This window comes from Crocodylus porosus, unplaced genomic scaffold, assembly GCF_001723895.1.
Source record: "Crocodylus porosus isolate Cpor-Errol unplaced genomic scaffold, CroPor_comp1, whole genome shotgun sequence".
In the NCBI taxonomy this organism is placed as follows: Eukaryota; Metazoa; Chordata; order Crocodylia; family Crocodylidae; genus Crocodylus; species Crocodylus porosus.
The window spans coordinates 38,008,183-38,024,056 of record NW_017728906.1 but is presented as its reverse complement, the minus strand read 5'-3'; the positions used below and the strand labels follow the sequence as shown (position 1 = coordinate 38,024,056).

At 40.2% G+C, this 15,874-nt stretch overlaps 1 protein-coding gene across 2 annotated transcripts in view; it reads right to left on the bottom strand.

Annotated features, from left to right (window-relative positions):
- MORC3 (MORC family CW-type zinc finger 3) overlaps positions 1 to 15,874 on the bottom strand; it is a 58,894-nt gene that overhangs the window by 17,008 nt on the left and 26,012 nt on the right. For both annotated transcript variants that reach the window (XM_019528910.1, XM_019528909.1), the window contains exons 6-13: positions 9,389 to 9,539; positions 5,759 to 5,890; positions 5,114 to 5,233; positions 4,559 to 4,656; positions 2,812 to 2,916; positions 2,533 to 2,655; positions 2,362 to 2,436; positions 1,279 to 1,321 (exon numbers count right to left, since the gene is read on the bottom strand). In XM_019528910.1, coding sequence (XP_019384455.1) covers positions 1,279 to 1,321; positions 2,362 to 2,436; positions 2,533 to 2,655; positions 2,812 to 2,916; positions 4,559 to 4,656; positions 5,114 to 5,233; positions 5,759 to 5,890; positions 9,389 to 9,539 — 847 coding nt within the window. The remainder of the gene's footprint in view (positions 1 to 1,278; positions 1,322 to 2,361; positions 2,437 to 2,532; positions 2,656 to 2,811; positions 2,917 to 4,558; positions 4,657 to 5,113; positions 5,234 to 5,758; positions 5,891 to 9,388; positions 9,540 to 15,874) is intronic.

The following is a 15,874-nucleotide window of genomic DNA, read 5'->3' as shown; positions in this document are numbered from 1 at the left end:
TGTCAAGGACCCCTGCTTTGAACAAGTCACTGAATTAAGCCTCTTGATACCATTTTGAGAAAGGAAAGCATTTTCCACATTTTATTAATTCCTATATATGATTCAAAGCTCACATTTACACTTTTGCTTTTGCCAGGATTATGAAGTCTATCACATTTGAAAGTGTATACCTAAAATAGCTTGTGATCATCCCTTTACTAAAACTTCTTTGCACCTAAATTCAAATGAAATTTGTATACAGTGAACAACTTGCTCCATTGACTCCACAAAGGGCTGGTCCATATGGAGAAGTTCAGGAAAATAATGTTAATTGAAAGGATTAGTGTAGATTGGACCCTGTCATTTAGAATTAAAGTGGTCTTAATTTAGGTTAGTATCTTTCATTTTAGAAGTGAATTAAAGCCAATCAAAACAAGGGTCACTTTAGAAGTGAACAAGAAGGTCCATACCTCAAGATTCACCTTGCAATTCATACTTTTAGTTAATTTGGAGTAATATCCCTGATCGTATCCATGTAGACAAGCTCCAGACTTAAAAATACGACACTGCCAGGATCAAAGCTTCACTCCCTTCTTGTTTCAGAATCTAGTATCAATAACCCTCCTCTATTTTTAATATCTTCCCCATGAACCTTACTTGTCTCCTTGCCACACCAGTAACTTCTCTTTAACAACTCATTCCTGCTCTCCATTTCAGACACCAAACTCTTGAGAATTTGAAACGGAGATGCACTATATTAATTACTCATTGAAGATAGCTCTCCTCCTCAGAGTACACCTTCTTCTGGGGTTTAACTGGTCCACACACTATTCAATCCTGAATGGCCTCCTATACATATTTTCTAACAACAGCATTTGCTTGTCTTTAGGTAACAGAGTTCGAAGAACTTCAAAGATGGATTTTTTTCATCACTGGGGAAACTGTTTTAATCTGCATACCTCATTTTTGTATTGGTCTCTCTCAATACTGCATTTTTAAATCACCCTCTCAGACTGCTCATGTAGAAGTGTTTAAATATGTTGGTGCAAGGTAGTTACTGAGAACTTTACCTTTTATACTTTCTCAATGCTCCCCGCTCCCAACGTAACAATGGAGGAAAAATAAATTCTTTGAACTATATTACCTAAATATCAGTTGTAAATTAACAGCTTTAATGTAATGCTTACCTGTACCAACAGCAGAACACATTGCATGTACACTCTTACACTGTAGCTTTCTTTATCCTCTTAAGTTACCATAGAAACTACCAAATACAACAAATAAAAGTTTAAGTAGTACCTGTTGACTGTATTCCATTCGTTTTCTGAATTTTTCTTTGTCTCTTTATAGGAATGGAGGGACAAAGATTAAGGTGTTAACGCCAAATATACAATTCACTTTACAAATATAATAATTTCTATATTAAAAACAAATACAATGCTTTCTACTGCCTAGATTGGAAAAAATAGACACTGGTTTTCAATTACCACATTCTGAATTTATTAAAGAGCAAAGGCCATCACAGCACTTAAATCAGCTTAACTTTAAAATAATTTGTTGCCATATCTAACAAGTACAGCTCTTTAAAGGCCAATCCTTGCATTAGTATTCAGTTTAACAGAATAAGCCACAAAGGTATTCTTCCAGGTGGGTCAACTAGCATTTTTTTCATGTCTGAATTATTACTATGTTAGGGCACTTGGTTATGAACAGTTGGGTCCCAAACCATATCCTTAGGTTACAATAGGAACTCTGAACCGTCACACAGCCTGCATTACTCCGTTTCCAGTTAATGAACCACTCCTTTCCAATTCCTTATTATATGGGCCACCTTCCTTCCTTCCTTGTGAAAAATCATGCAACATCTCTGAGTGAATGCCCACAGATGCTTTTCTGGAAAGTATTAAGAAATCATTTACACACACGTGGCCAGCTGAGCAGCCCCTTGCTAAAGACAGATAGACTGAGTGTTCTGTGCACAAGGATAGGCATACTAAACTGTGTTACCTTAGCGGTCTTAAAGTAACAGGAAAAGAGGAGAATCAGTACCATGAGACATGGGAACTTAAGGACTAGAAGGGGCTTCTGGACCATTAAGTCTAGTCCCTCTACATTCATATGCAACTAGCAGTCAAAAACAAAAACTGATCTTAGTAGAGCACAGAGCCCTTTGAGAATCTCTGGATCAGCCAAGCCACATTCTGAACACATATCTTATTTCAAAGTTGTACAATCACCTTTAAGTATGGTTTGGTCTCATCATTTAAGATATCACAGTGTTTTAATTGTGTATGTCACCAGGAATCATAATTGTAGCATACACCCTTCAAACTCCTGTCCTACACTGGGCACATTTTTTTCACACAGATCTCCAATACTCACCTTTTCTTATAGGTTTTCTCATACGTAGGATGTATTAAGTCATCGTCTTCTGGTTCTTCTGGTACACTGCAATCCCTGATTTACAAAAAACCAAAACAAATGGTGTTCTAATCAGCTGATGAAAGTAAAATACGCAGTACAATTTAGCTGTTCCTCCAAATTTTATTTTACCTGAATTGTGGGTCAGGGTTCAATGAACAGTACCATTTTTCTGGCAAGCGATCTATCCCATCTGCAAGCTTCCGCCATTTCAGACATGAATCACACTGAACCCATGTCTGATCAGGCCGTTTTCTGTAATGAAAAGTCAAAACATACAAAAATATTTTGCTCCACTACTGTTATTGTATTTGCTTCTCTGTGACATTAGATAGAAGCAGATAAACTATCACATGCATATTCTATATATTGTGACTTGAAAATACAGTTTCAGAGAGGCATGTTACTCACTGTATGTCTTCCACTAGCAAATCCAGAGGATATTCTTCATTTTTCTTGGCTTTCATTTCATTCCAGTAATCATTTAACTTTTCTCCTAGGGCTGCTATTGTAAGCCTAGCAACAGAAAATAAGTGTCTTATGGAAAGATATTTTGTAACATTAGTAAGAAAAATGCATTTTTATACACGGTGTAGAAAGAATTAAGATATGCTTCAGCAGAATATGGTATAAATCAGGGCAGGAACTATAAATGTCTATTTTCTGGAATTGCAGTTTTGCTTCCAAATTCATTGTAATAAAAGTCAATAACAATGTTTTCTGTAATTTTTTGTATATCGCCTAAATTAGGCTAGCATCTATATAGCCACAGTCTTACACAGTGGCCAAGACCTTGGTACCCAAGTACATATACAACAGCCATGATTTTGTAGTCAGGTCTGTGCAGGTGAGCTCCTGTACCTGGGTCGTCAGGGCCCCACAAAAGAGACAAAAGGGTTCTACGCATATCTGGATGCAGGTTTGGCTCTCAAAGGACAAGTAAAACAGACTTCATAACTTGGTAAGTGTAGAAGCACAACAGCTAAGTATTTCTGATCCAGAAAAGAAAAAAGAAGAGTACTAAGAATTTATGGTTTATGGAAGCTGTTTGGATACCTAGCATTAATTATTAACAAGTCGTGCTAATATTTACCTATAGTGAAACGGTAAAATGCTTTATATCTTAAAAGCAAGATTTTTGTTTCAAAATATATTTTATTGGATCAACAATAGAGTTATTAAGAAATATTTAAACATCGTCAGGCAAGGGCATTTTGTACTAAAAAACCTAACTTGCAGCTCTCCCAACTTTATCACTGGTCCAATAAAAGTTATGACCAAATACATCATGCTTTTTGAGATTCCCTAGACCAAACCTGCAACACTGCAAAATTCTATAATTGTATTTATTTCTCCATTCCACCAGAATCTCTTAAGATTTCCAATGAGAGGAAAGCAGAAATTCATTTTAAAAAAAAAAAAAAAAGCACACTAGCTCAATTTTAGATATGATGCGAGAATGCCACCATCACAATTAGAGAACTAGTTGCACCTCCCTGCCTTTTCTAGCCCCTCAAAATCCATTTCCCCCTCTCGCTGCTCTCTGGCCCTCTGACTTGTGTGGGCTGGAATTCCACAGTTCTTTAATTCTTGAGCCCCGGACTACAGTTTTTGCCCTACTATGTTCTGCTGTCTGAAATGCTTTCCTTTGGGAATTTGTGACTAGTACCATACAATGATCAAGTAGCCTTTATACAAATCAAAGTATCCACAGAAACATATACAGTAGGGTTGGAAGGGACCTCAGAAGGTCATCTAGTCCAATCCACTGCTCAAAGCACAATCATCCCTTTTTAAAATACATCCTACATTTATGTGTATTTAACCTGTTTTTAAATTTCCAAGGATGAAGAGTCTACAGCCTCTTTAGGTAGCTTGTTCCAACGTTTAACTACCTTCAAAGTGAGGAATTTCTTTCTAACGTGTAACCTAAATTTCCCTTGTGCAATTTATGACCATTCCTCCTTTTCCTGTTCCCTGTGGCCACCAAGAACTGTCTGTTACCATCCTCTTAGGATCAATTCAGGGCATCATATTACAAAGTATTTCTGCATAATATTGAGAAGAAACATCTTTTGCAGTTAATGTATTATGAAGGGTATTTCATATACCCATTCTAAACCTGTTTTCTAAGATGCCTAGATAAATATATATTTACCTGTATTCATTGGTATAATCAAAATCTTGTTTATTATGTGTTGGTTTTAGGAAGTTACATTCTATAATTCCAACTACACCAACACCCATGTTGTTTGCCTGTAAGATTAAAACATAAATGAAAGGAGGAAGAGACAAAAGAGATAATTTTTACACTGAAGCATTTTTTTCTGTTTCCAAGGACGACTGCTAGCAGTTTGGATCTAACACATACGTTCATCTAAACTATAACTTCATCAGAAAAGAGTATGTGCCAAATATACAGAATTTTGTCAGATGGTTCCTCTGAAAACAAAACAGTGGAATTATTTTCATTTTGTGTTTATCCTGTCCTTCCCTTGCCCTAGCAATGGCAGTTATACACTTTGCAAATTAACATTAACTCTGAAATAAATATTATAAAGTGTACAGTAGAACTTTCATCTTCAAATAGATTAATCAAAACTAAAAGAAGCCACGGAATTTACTAGAATAGCACCAACATAATAGTCACTGTTTTGAGTGAGGTTACTTTCTAATTCAAACATGAATGTGTTTTTCAACTTTAAGTACTTGCCTTTAATTGACAGCCAACTCTTTCATAAGCTTTGATAAGTCTGTTTCTATGGTACATCATTATTCCATAATGATCTTTATTTCTGCAGTTAAATCCAAAGGTGATTCTTACAGTTTTAGCCTTATTTTTAGATGTTAAGGAAAATTGGTAATACAGATTTACTAACACTAAGAGCATTTTTACATGTGTTTTGGGATGCAGCACTGGGTGCTTTAATTAGCAAGCTGCAATAACGAATGAAAAGCACCTGCACATTTTTCCATGGTGAAAAATGGCAGCAGGGCATGTCAAACGAAAGCTCCTTGAATGTTTTAGTTCAAAGCACCCTGCTGCCATTTCTCAGCACGGGGACGCTGATACATGTGGTGTAGAAGGCTGCCAGAGCGTGTCAATTTCCATGCTCCAGAAGACTCGATTGAGTCTGCTCCAGCGCGTTGGAGTTCCAGTGCATTGGAGCAGGCTCCCTACATGTCTACAGGAGCCCTAAATATTCATCCTAAATAGGGCCTTAAACCACTCTCATGTTGGACTACTTCCACCAATCTCTCTGTCTGATACGGTGATATATGGGTAACTACATTTTCCTCAAACAAAATCATGTCACCACATTAAATGTGCAATAATGTACATATCAATAAAGGATACAGCCAAAAATTTTGGTCTATAAATATCACGTTCGATATATGCAAGGCTTTTGGAAACGAGCTGTGTTTGTACTTTTTGTCCTCTTACAATGATCTGCATTCTTGGCTTCAGATACAAAATGCTACAATAAGCCTGCAAAAAAAAAAATCTATTATTCAAGCTGAACAAAATACAAAACAGTTTATAGTGCATCCTCCCCCTACAAATTTTAAATAAGGTCATAATTAATGCTCCTTAAAGTTGATTGTAATTATAGTCTTCCAGTCCTATTGTTATCAATTCAATTTGATTAACAATGAACTTGTACAATGAATTTAACATATATTATAAATTGTAAAGCAAAATGAAACAAAGGGAAAAACTCCTTCTGAGCATGACAGAATAAACAGATATCTGAAGGTACAAATTTATCAAGAAGCAACCCACCTCCAGGAAGCAAGACCTAGCCTACAATGACTAGCATTTTCAAACTGGAAACATGTTCTTCTATGGTAAACTTAACAGACTGTGGATTACCAGGGTGGTTAATGGTGATTAGCATTCATATGCAGGTAAGCCATGCACAGCTTTCCATGTTTGTATCACACTAAGCAAAGAAATTGATTTCTACATAAATAACGTGCTTTGCCAATCTAGCCACCATCACCTTCCTAGACTTATATGAGCTCAATAATGTGAAGGCACCTTCAATTTGCTGGCTACCATACAGAAAACTTTTACTTTCATACAGTTGCATGGCAAAAATCACTTGCCAAACAGGAAGCTGCTTCAGGGGAAAACATTAAAAGGGCTAAGCAAGGACAGCACTGAAATATGATGAACAGCAACAACTGCTGAAAGAACATATAGGAAAAAATTTCCAGCATTTTTAGTTACAACGTAATTGTACAGTATCCAAAATCAATACACAAATACTACTGTTAACACGTAGATAACAGCTGAGCATGTTCAAAATATGTCACGATTCAGTTCTCAGCTCCTCTTGTGAACTAGTACTAGTAATTACTGTTTTATACATTATACTACATATGATGACATGCTTGGCTGAAATGCCTAAAAAAACAACTACTTGTTGTAAGTTTGCATTTATTTATGTTTAGTTCACATCACAATGTTATATGATCAAAATATGTTTTCAGAAAAAAATAAGCTAAGTTGACAAAAATAAGCTCTGAAATTGTGTTAATACTCAATTTATGTTGCTGCTAGATGGTACAAACTTTCAGTAGTGTGTAAACAGTAAGGGAGAAAGACTGTGTAAACAGGCAAAATGTGGTTAATACTCAATTAGCAATTGCAGTAATTATATTTTTTCTTTGCAAGGGAGTAAAACTGGTAAAAGCATTATTCTTATAACCATTCACTAGCGCTTATGCTGAGGAATGGGTAGTACCCAAAAACACTATGAATTTAGCCAGTTCCTTTTCTTCTGAGCTCTCTACAGCACATCATCCCAGAGTAGTGCATCCCATGTACAGCTGATGTAGTCTTGTGTGCATTTCCTGTACTGCAGGGATGTCTAATTCACCCCAGGCCTTAGACTAAATCCAAACTACAGGGTTCCTTTTGGGGCAGACTGGCAGGGCCAACAGCCAACTCTGGTGGGCTACATTTGGGTGGCAGTGTAGGTTCATGGCTGGGCAGCAGCATGTAGCTGCATTTGAATGGCAGCACAGAGGCAGCACAGGTCCAGGACTGGGTAGCAGCGTAAGTCCAGGGACCCTGAATTCTGTGGCAGGCCACACCCAACAACTTCTGGTAGCTCCTTGGTCATCTGGTCCACCAGCATTAACAGCTCCACAGGCCAGATTTGGCCTGCAGGCTGTATCTTTGACACTCCTGCTCTACTGGACACTCCAGCCCTGATGCACAGGCAGATTAGGCAGTGTGATGTGTGTGGATACTAAAAAAAAATCTAACACAGAGTAGTACCACAGAAGAAACTGCACATTTAGGAATGTTTTATTCAAATCTGCTCATGTGAGGGCACCAAACTAGTTACAAAATTTGATTTTATTGCACTGCAAACTAACCAAGAAGGGAAAGCCTTCCTTACAGGTTTCTGTGAAAAACCTTACAAAGGTACAACCACAAACCATAAATGAAAGTATTTCAGCAATACATGCAGAAGGTTCCCACAGGCAGAGTAATAGACGTAATTAGTAGAAACAATCAGTCTCTCCTCACTGAATTAAATAAATATTCTAGAGCATAGGTGTCAAACTTATTTGCCCAAGAGGCCAGAACTAGACTGCAAGGCTTCCATTGGGCCAGACAACCTGCAAATAATGGAGGCGTTAATCCCTGCGGCTGCCAGAGCCAGTATATCACCAACAGTGACTAAAACCCCCAAACTTAATGCCAAGTGTGGGGGGAGAGGGGGTGGGCAGAAGGTGTAAGTGACTGTGTTAACCCTGTGGATGCAGCTGCTTTAGCAGCTGTGGTGACAAGCACCATGGGTCAAATCCAACCAGTGGGCCATATTTTTCGCAACCCTGCTTTAAAGCATTACAAACAGTTCTACCATGCCCAAGAAACGGGCACAGAGCAACATTACAAAAGCAGGGTCTGTTCTATCCAGTCATTCCCATCTCTCCCTCCTCCTTTGGATTATTCATATCAAAAGCAATCTGCAGCGGCAGTGAGCCCAATACTGGTCGAAAACAAATGCAACCAAACCCTGAACACAGTATCTCTTGCTTCAGAATGCCCTCCCATGACTCCTGTCACAGATGGTCTTTGCAGAATTCTGGTGGAGAATAAAGTGGGATGAAAAATTTCTATTGCCAAATCTCCATTCTACTTTTTTAGCACACATTATTTATTTCCAGAATATGGCCTCATGTTAGGAACTTGTTCATATGGACATCTGCTAACAACCCCTGGATGGACTAACTCACTCAACACAAGGACTTTCCAAGGTATGGCGGTGATGCTGAGTTCACCTACCCACATATTTCAAATGTCAGCATGCTGGATGTACAGACATGAGTATACAGTATCTCCAGATTAACTGAAATGTGTGCTGACACATGGTAAATGTAATACCTGAATCCATGAGGGACTGAAAAACAGAACAGCAGTGCCAAGTATATCCTTGGTTCAAATACAGTAAGAGTTCAATTCATTAAACTCTCAACATAGCTTTCTGATTTGCATTTCTCTAAAAAATGGTTTACACTAGATCAGGACTATCCAATTTGAGTGGCTGTTGGTTGCATGCTACATGGGTCCCTGCTGCCCTTCCCCTTGCCACATGGGTCCTCCTACCCAGGGCAGGAGCAAGAAGCAGAAGCTAGAAAAGGAAGCAGGAGCCCAGAGAACCTAGCTGCATCAGCAACAGCAATGTCTGCATGGGAGCCTGCAGGCCATGAGTTAATCACCCACAGCTCACCAGTTGGACAGGCCTATTTTAGATTACAAAGTAAGTCTATTTTAAGCTTGTGTGGATTACCCTTTAAACTAACAAATGGGGGACAGTGTGACATAAATAAAGCTGTTTTTTATTTTGCAATTACCTTAAAGATCTAACAGAAAACACAGAGCTAAAACCAAAACAACAATGGAGAACTTTGAATTATACTTTCTAGATCTGTTATAATCAATTTATTAATTAGACCGTATACATACCCGTAGAGAATAGTCACTTTCAGGCACATTTTGGTCCATTCGCTCTTGTTTTTTATACCCTCGTTTTCCTGTTGCTTCATCTAAGTCTTCTGGAATTCTGATGTCATATTTATCCTTATCAAAATCAAATTCTGTTTTTCCATTTTTATCTCTGAGGAAGACGGTTCAAATACACTAATTACAAAAATAACCTAAAACAGCGTCTGGGGAAGGCATAGCATCATGAGGTATGAAAGAGGAAAGGGACTTATCAACTCCTTAAAAATATCAATTCAAATCAATTTAGCCAATACCAGTACTCCACTACTCATTATATAACACCTCCGAGATGTTTACAGGATTCTAACAGGATCCTCATAGTTCAGATTCCACATAGTTCAGATTTTTATTGACAAGGAGGTGAACATCAATTTTAACATAAGATGAGGTTGATCACACATGTATGCTAAAGTGCAAAAGTTCGTTTTACAAAATCTCCTTTATATTCAAAGTATATTACAAAAAAGGATTTTATTGTAGTTCAATAAGCAATCTCTGTAATTCATAACTGCATTAATCTTGCCATATCTCCTTACTCTGCAAAAGGTCTCTTTTATTCAGCATCTGTATCCTTAACTGATGTACCCCATTGCTTTTGATTGGCAACACCCTCACATAAAATTTAAACAAATCACCTCTAGCTCAGAGATTAGTTTTTATAAAAAAATCTTTCATAATTTATTTCTAGTGATTAAAAACCTTCTAAAGAAACAGTTTTTCAAGAAAATAAATATTTTTCCATCATGGTTTCCACACCCCAGATGTAAGAATTAAGCAGCTGCACAGTAACCTGCTATGGAAAGCAGTGACTTCATTATATTTTAACTGCATGAGCAATGCATATAGTTGCATGGGGGGTGGGGGGGAAACCAATACAGTGGAAGTTAAATATTAACTTGAATATTTTCATCATTCCATCTGAACTTGGATTTGAGTAAACATAATATATTTAATGTAAGGAAAATAACTGAAAGTAACAATAACAGAATGAACCCAAGACTGGTTGTAGGTAACAAACTGAATATGACTGTGTAATGAGACTACATTATATGAAATAAAGATGTTTTTCCCTATACTGTACTGTTGAGGTAACCATTTAGTGTTGGGTACTTCAGTGTTAGATGGTTGTAAACATGTTTGAGGAAAAAAATCAAAATTATTAAGGGTATAGATTTAGATTAGAATGACAAGATAAATGAGCTGACAAAGGAAATAATACTATTTTACCTGAAGGTGAGGAGTTCAAGGTCTATTTTGATACAGGTAAGTGCAATATGATAAAACTGGTAAGTTCTATATAAATATATATGTAGAGAGATTAGATCACTGGTTCTCAACCTTTTTAGACTCAAGACACCCTACAGAAAATGCCAGCTAATGACTGTGAAACTCAAGCTGAACTGGGCCTACTCACAAAAGTTAATACAAAATGTTGATGACAACTGTATAGTGCAAGAGGATTCAAGTTTGTGGCTGGATCTTCTGAAAAGAAATAATGAGGCATCACTTCCAGCTTATTTTACTATATTTATAATTTTAAGCAGGCTCATGTCTGATATGTAACTGTGTGAAATGTCTATCCTTGATTAATTAGTATCGTAAATATTTCTTTTGCAATTAACTCGTGTTTATATGCAGGAAGAGACATTTTCCATATGGGTTTTCATAGATGGTGTTGCCCTGTGGGGTCAGGCCAATTCTCAAAATCTCAATATGGTACTGTTAGACAGGAAGGTGTGACAATTTCACATATACAAACATACAAATCAATTAGGTACACACACACACACACACACACACACACACACAATCAGCTCAGGCACATACACATTCAAACTAGCCTAGGCACATGCATACCTATTGCCAATTCAAACACATACACACTAAAAATTAGACAAAAATCAATTGTCAATACCCGCACACTCAATACATATACACAGATCACTAATTTGTATATCATGCACAATGAGATATACATATATATACATACACATACACACACACACACCAGTTCACAAACATACACATACAAGTAAGTTCCTAACTTGGATGGTACAGTGCGTGTGCTTGGGGTACCTGGGATACTTGGGGGAAGGTTAAGGAGAGAGAAAGAGAGAGAGAGAGAGAGAAAAAGAGAGAGAGAGAGTTAAAGTGTAGGGAACTGAAAGTTGCCAGAACCGGGATCAGAACCAGTGGACTAGGGAAAAGCTGGCTGAGGAACTGAGGCTTGGGGTTCACTTAAGGTCAAGTAGCCCCAGACTTACTCGAGGTCACTGGTGCAAGGAAAAAGAAAAAAAAAAAAAAAAGCCTGGTGGCAAGGAGACAGCCAGGAAAAGAGAGAGGCAGAAACCTGGGAGCTTGGGACTGGAAACTGAGGCAGACAGCTGAGTTACTGGGGGGCTGGGGCAGATAAATGGTGGCAAAGAGGAGACAGCCAGGAAAGAAACTGAGGCAGAAACCTGGTTGCTCAGGGGAAAAGGCAGTGGGGATAAGGCAGTGGCAAAGAAACAGGGGGTTTGGAGGCAGAGAAGAGCTCAGTACAGGTGTTGGAGGTGGCAGTGAGCCAGAAGCAGGAGAGGGGGAAATAGGACAGAAGCTAGAGCGGCGAGGAACAGGGATTGGAGCAGGGCTGAACCATAGAAAAGCAAAAACCAAGTCAGGGGTCCAAATAACAGGTTTATTAAACAGACAGTACACTATACAGCCCCATGAATTTATTGGTTCTCACATGCACACAATGGCAGCAGGAGAAAGACTCAGTGGAAGGGTTGGAGTCCAGGTAGGGCTACCTATCCAGTCTGGAAAGTGGTCCTTGTTCAGTAGGTGTTGTCCAGAGGAGGGTTGCTGGCAGGGCCTCTGGGTGGGTAGGTGGTGTGGCATGGTGCTGGTCCAGATGGAGAGGGCATCCCAAGGAGTCAGTCTTCACCACCCCTTTTTATGGGGCAGACTACCTCTGATTTCCTATGGGGAGGGCCTGTCCAGGCAAGGTCAGTCCTGTTCCAGAGGGCTCCAGGTGTTCTTACTGAGCATGTGCAGCCTTGGCACAATGGTGGGTTGCCTCATCTTTAGTTTCTTGAATGCTGAGGGTGGTTCCAATGGCTGGGTCATTGGTACAGGTATTGGTGTTGATTGTTTGGTCATTCAGAGGGAGGTATTTTTAGACCTACTGCCTTTGTCTCTCAAGCACCCTCATTCAACCCCATTTTTTCAGAAACCAAGTTACATAGGAGGGGTAGGTGCGAGTCATAGGTTACACAACCGGGCATGGGGATAAGATGGAGGCCTAACATTACAAGATGGAAACTTGACATGACTTATGCTAACTTACATATATAGGCCTAAAACAGTAATCACACAATATAAAAGCAATAAAAAAAATTAATCAATACAAACATAATAATTATCACTTATAAAACAGTGGATACCTATATCCAAATAGCAGGGTACTTATTTGCAAAGAGGGGAAAGAAAAATAAAACTTGCTACCTAAAATAAAATGTTAAAGCTTATCTTACATCTTAGCTTACTTAAACTTATCTATACAGAATAGAGAGGGAGAGAATAAGTAAGAAATGGTTGGGGAAGGGGAGGGAATGTATTTTAAAATAATTAAAAAGAAGAAAAACTGGGGGTTTTGCTACAATGTCTCCTCCTGATTTACTCATCTTGGACCTCAGTGATTTTCCAAGGACTCCTCAAAAACTTTTTTTCCTGGATGTTAATCAATTTCTTGATATGTTCCAACTTAGTAGAAATTAATAACCTCCTGTTACTCAGGAAGGTAATTCAATCAAAATTGTGACTTTCTGATAACCAATAACAAACAGTTTGATTAACAAGGCTCAAACCACCGTTTCCCCGGTGGCCTCTGTAGTAGGCCATACTTCTGGCCAGCCTGTGGCTACATCCACAGCTACTAATATATATATTTTCCCTTCACTCGCCTTTAAGGGCCCCACAAAATCCGTTTGCCACGCCTCTCCCGGCTCTTGGGCTCAAACGTCTACCTGCCCCCTCCCTGGGTATGGGGATCGTCGGTGAGTGCTGCAAGCTGGACATTTTTCCAGGGCCTGTCACGCCTCCACCTCCATAGCCCTCCCTCCCTCCTGCCGAAGTCTCCTCTGCATCCCTTTACCCCTTTCATGGGCAAATGCATGGGCTGCCCATACTGTCTCCAGAGCGTTGATGCGGGAAGGGCGCGTCAGCAAGTCCACCTTGGTGTTCACAATTGCTTCTGGAGAACCATCCCCTTGATGTCCAGCCACATGTCGGATAGCCACCAATATTTGTCTACTCATCTCCAAATATGTTGCCAGATTTCTATTCCCCAAACAGGTCTACTTTTCAAGTGCCATCCAGCCCTTTTCCAATAAGAGATCCATTTGGTGGCCCCCTTAGCACATACCCAACTATCCATATACACTCTTATTTCTGTCCAACCCTTATCAATCTCATAAGCAATTGCTTCTTTTACAGCCTTCAATTCTGCTAACTGGGCACTCCCATATTCTCCAGAGAAGGGGCAGTACCAAGCCCAAACTGCCATTACACCATCCACCGCTCTATCGGTAAACAGGGCTTGAGGATCCGCAGGGTCACATCTTTCTGTAGAGGTTATTGGGCTTATAGCCTCCCCCTCTGCATGCGTCTCTAACGAAGGGAGTACTGGATTTTTCAACATTCCCCCTGCCTCCCAATGCGGGTACCCAGCTACCTGTAGGCTCCACTTTAACCACTGGGTTTGGTGGGGGGGACCCTGCAGGCGGGCCGTTCCTTAAGGTGGTCAATATCCCAGGCCATGCTCTAATCCTCAGGGGGGCATCTCTCACCAATCTCTCCACCTTCTCTAGTCCAAAAACCACTGCTAACGTTTCCTTTTGAAGTGGCTCATAACGGGCTTCTGTATCAGCTATGCCAATAACTCCCAATTCTCCCACCTTTGTTGACTTCGCTGATATAACACTGCACTGATGGTATCCCCCTGGGCCCCTGCCTCCAAATATTTGGGTGTGCTGTGGTCCAGAGGGAGTAGGGATGGGCTCTCTAACATAGCCCACAGCATTTCTTGGCAAACCCTTTCTTCCTCTTCTCCCCATGCCCACGGGTCACCTTTAGCATCCAATAGAGAGGGTGTGCCAGGCTCACGAAGTCAGGTACCGCCGCCCAGCACCATCCTATCAATCCCAAATAGGACTGCAGTTTTTTTCCAAGTGCAGGGTGGGGGGAGTTGGGCTAATGCTTCTTTAGTTTGTTCTAGGATTCCCAAGCCTCAGGCATCCAACTGCATACCCAGGTACCTTACTGAGCGCTGCACCCATTTAAACTTCCTTTTATCTACCCGAAACCCTGCTGGCCCTAGAGCTTGTAGTACCTGGTGGGAGATATCAGCATGTTCCCCGAGAGTGTTTGCCCAAATTAAAATATCATTCACCCAGCTTTGAACACACGGCAGGGAGTCAAGTGCCTTGTGCACTTGTTGGTGTGCTAGTATTGGCAAACTGAACCAGCCCTGGGGCAGGCGCAGTGGCTGGTACTGTTTTCCTCTGAACATAAAAGCAAACATGTCTTGGTCGCTTTCCTGCACTGGAATTGCCCAGAAAAAGTTTGAGATGTTGATTACAGTAAAATGGGAAGCACCTCCCCTTTGAGCCACATCCCACATTTTGGGAAGGGTGCTGACGACCGGACCCAGTTTTTTTGTCCTTTTATTTACCTCATGATAATCTATTACCATTCTCCACTTTCCACTAGCCTTTTGGATGGGCCATGAAGGGGCGTTCTATTGGGAAATGGTGGGTTCTACAACCGTGGCCTGCAGCAGTCCCTGAACCATTTCACTTGCATCCTCTTTGGCCTCAGGCATCAAAGGGTAGGGACATACAAAACGTGGTCTTACTCCTTCTTCTAATTCAATTTGTATTTCTTCTTTGGTACATCCCACTCTGAATGGAACCATGGTCTGTCTCTAAGCAAGGGCGCTTCCTTTTCTAGGGCCATCACCCTCCAGCGGGATCCATCTATAATTCAGTGACTCAAAACACTGGTTCCCAATATCCACAACAGGAGTCAGGTAGCAGTCATTAACATGGGGATCTCCTGGCTCCCTAATTTTACCATGCCTTTTCTTTCCCATCCTTTAAACGCTCCTCCCCCCACCCCTTTAATCATCACTGGACGTCCATTTGGGGCAGGGGGGCGTAACCATTGGAATATCGTAACCTTTGCCCCGGCATCCATCAGAAACCATCCTTCCACCTCACCTCCTTCAATCTTAATATGGGCGAAAAGGTACCACCTAGAGTCCCCGGGGATTTGTCCCACTGGAAGTGAAGAGAGGGGTGTTCTTTTATGATCAGGTCACAAAAGCATTGGATGCAGGTGTTGCCGTGGACGTAGTCTTTCTCGACTTCAGCAAGGCCTTTGACATCATCTCCCACCCCATCCTCA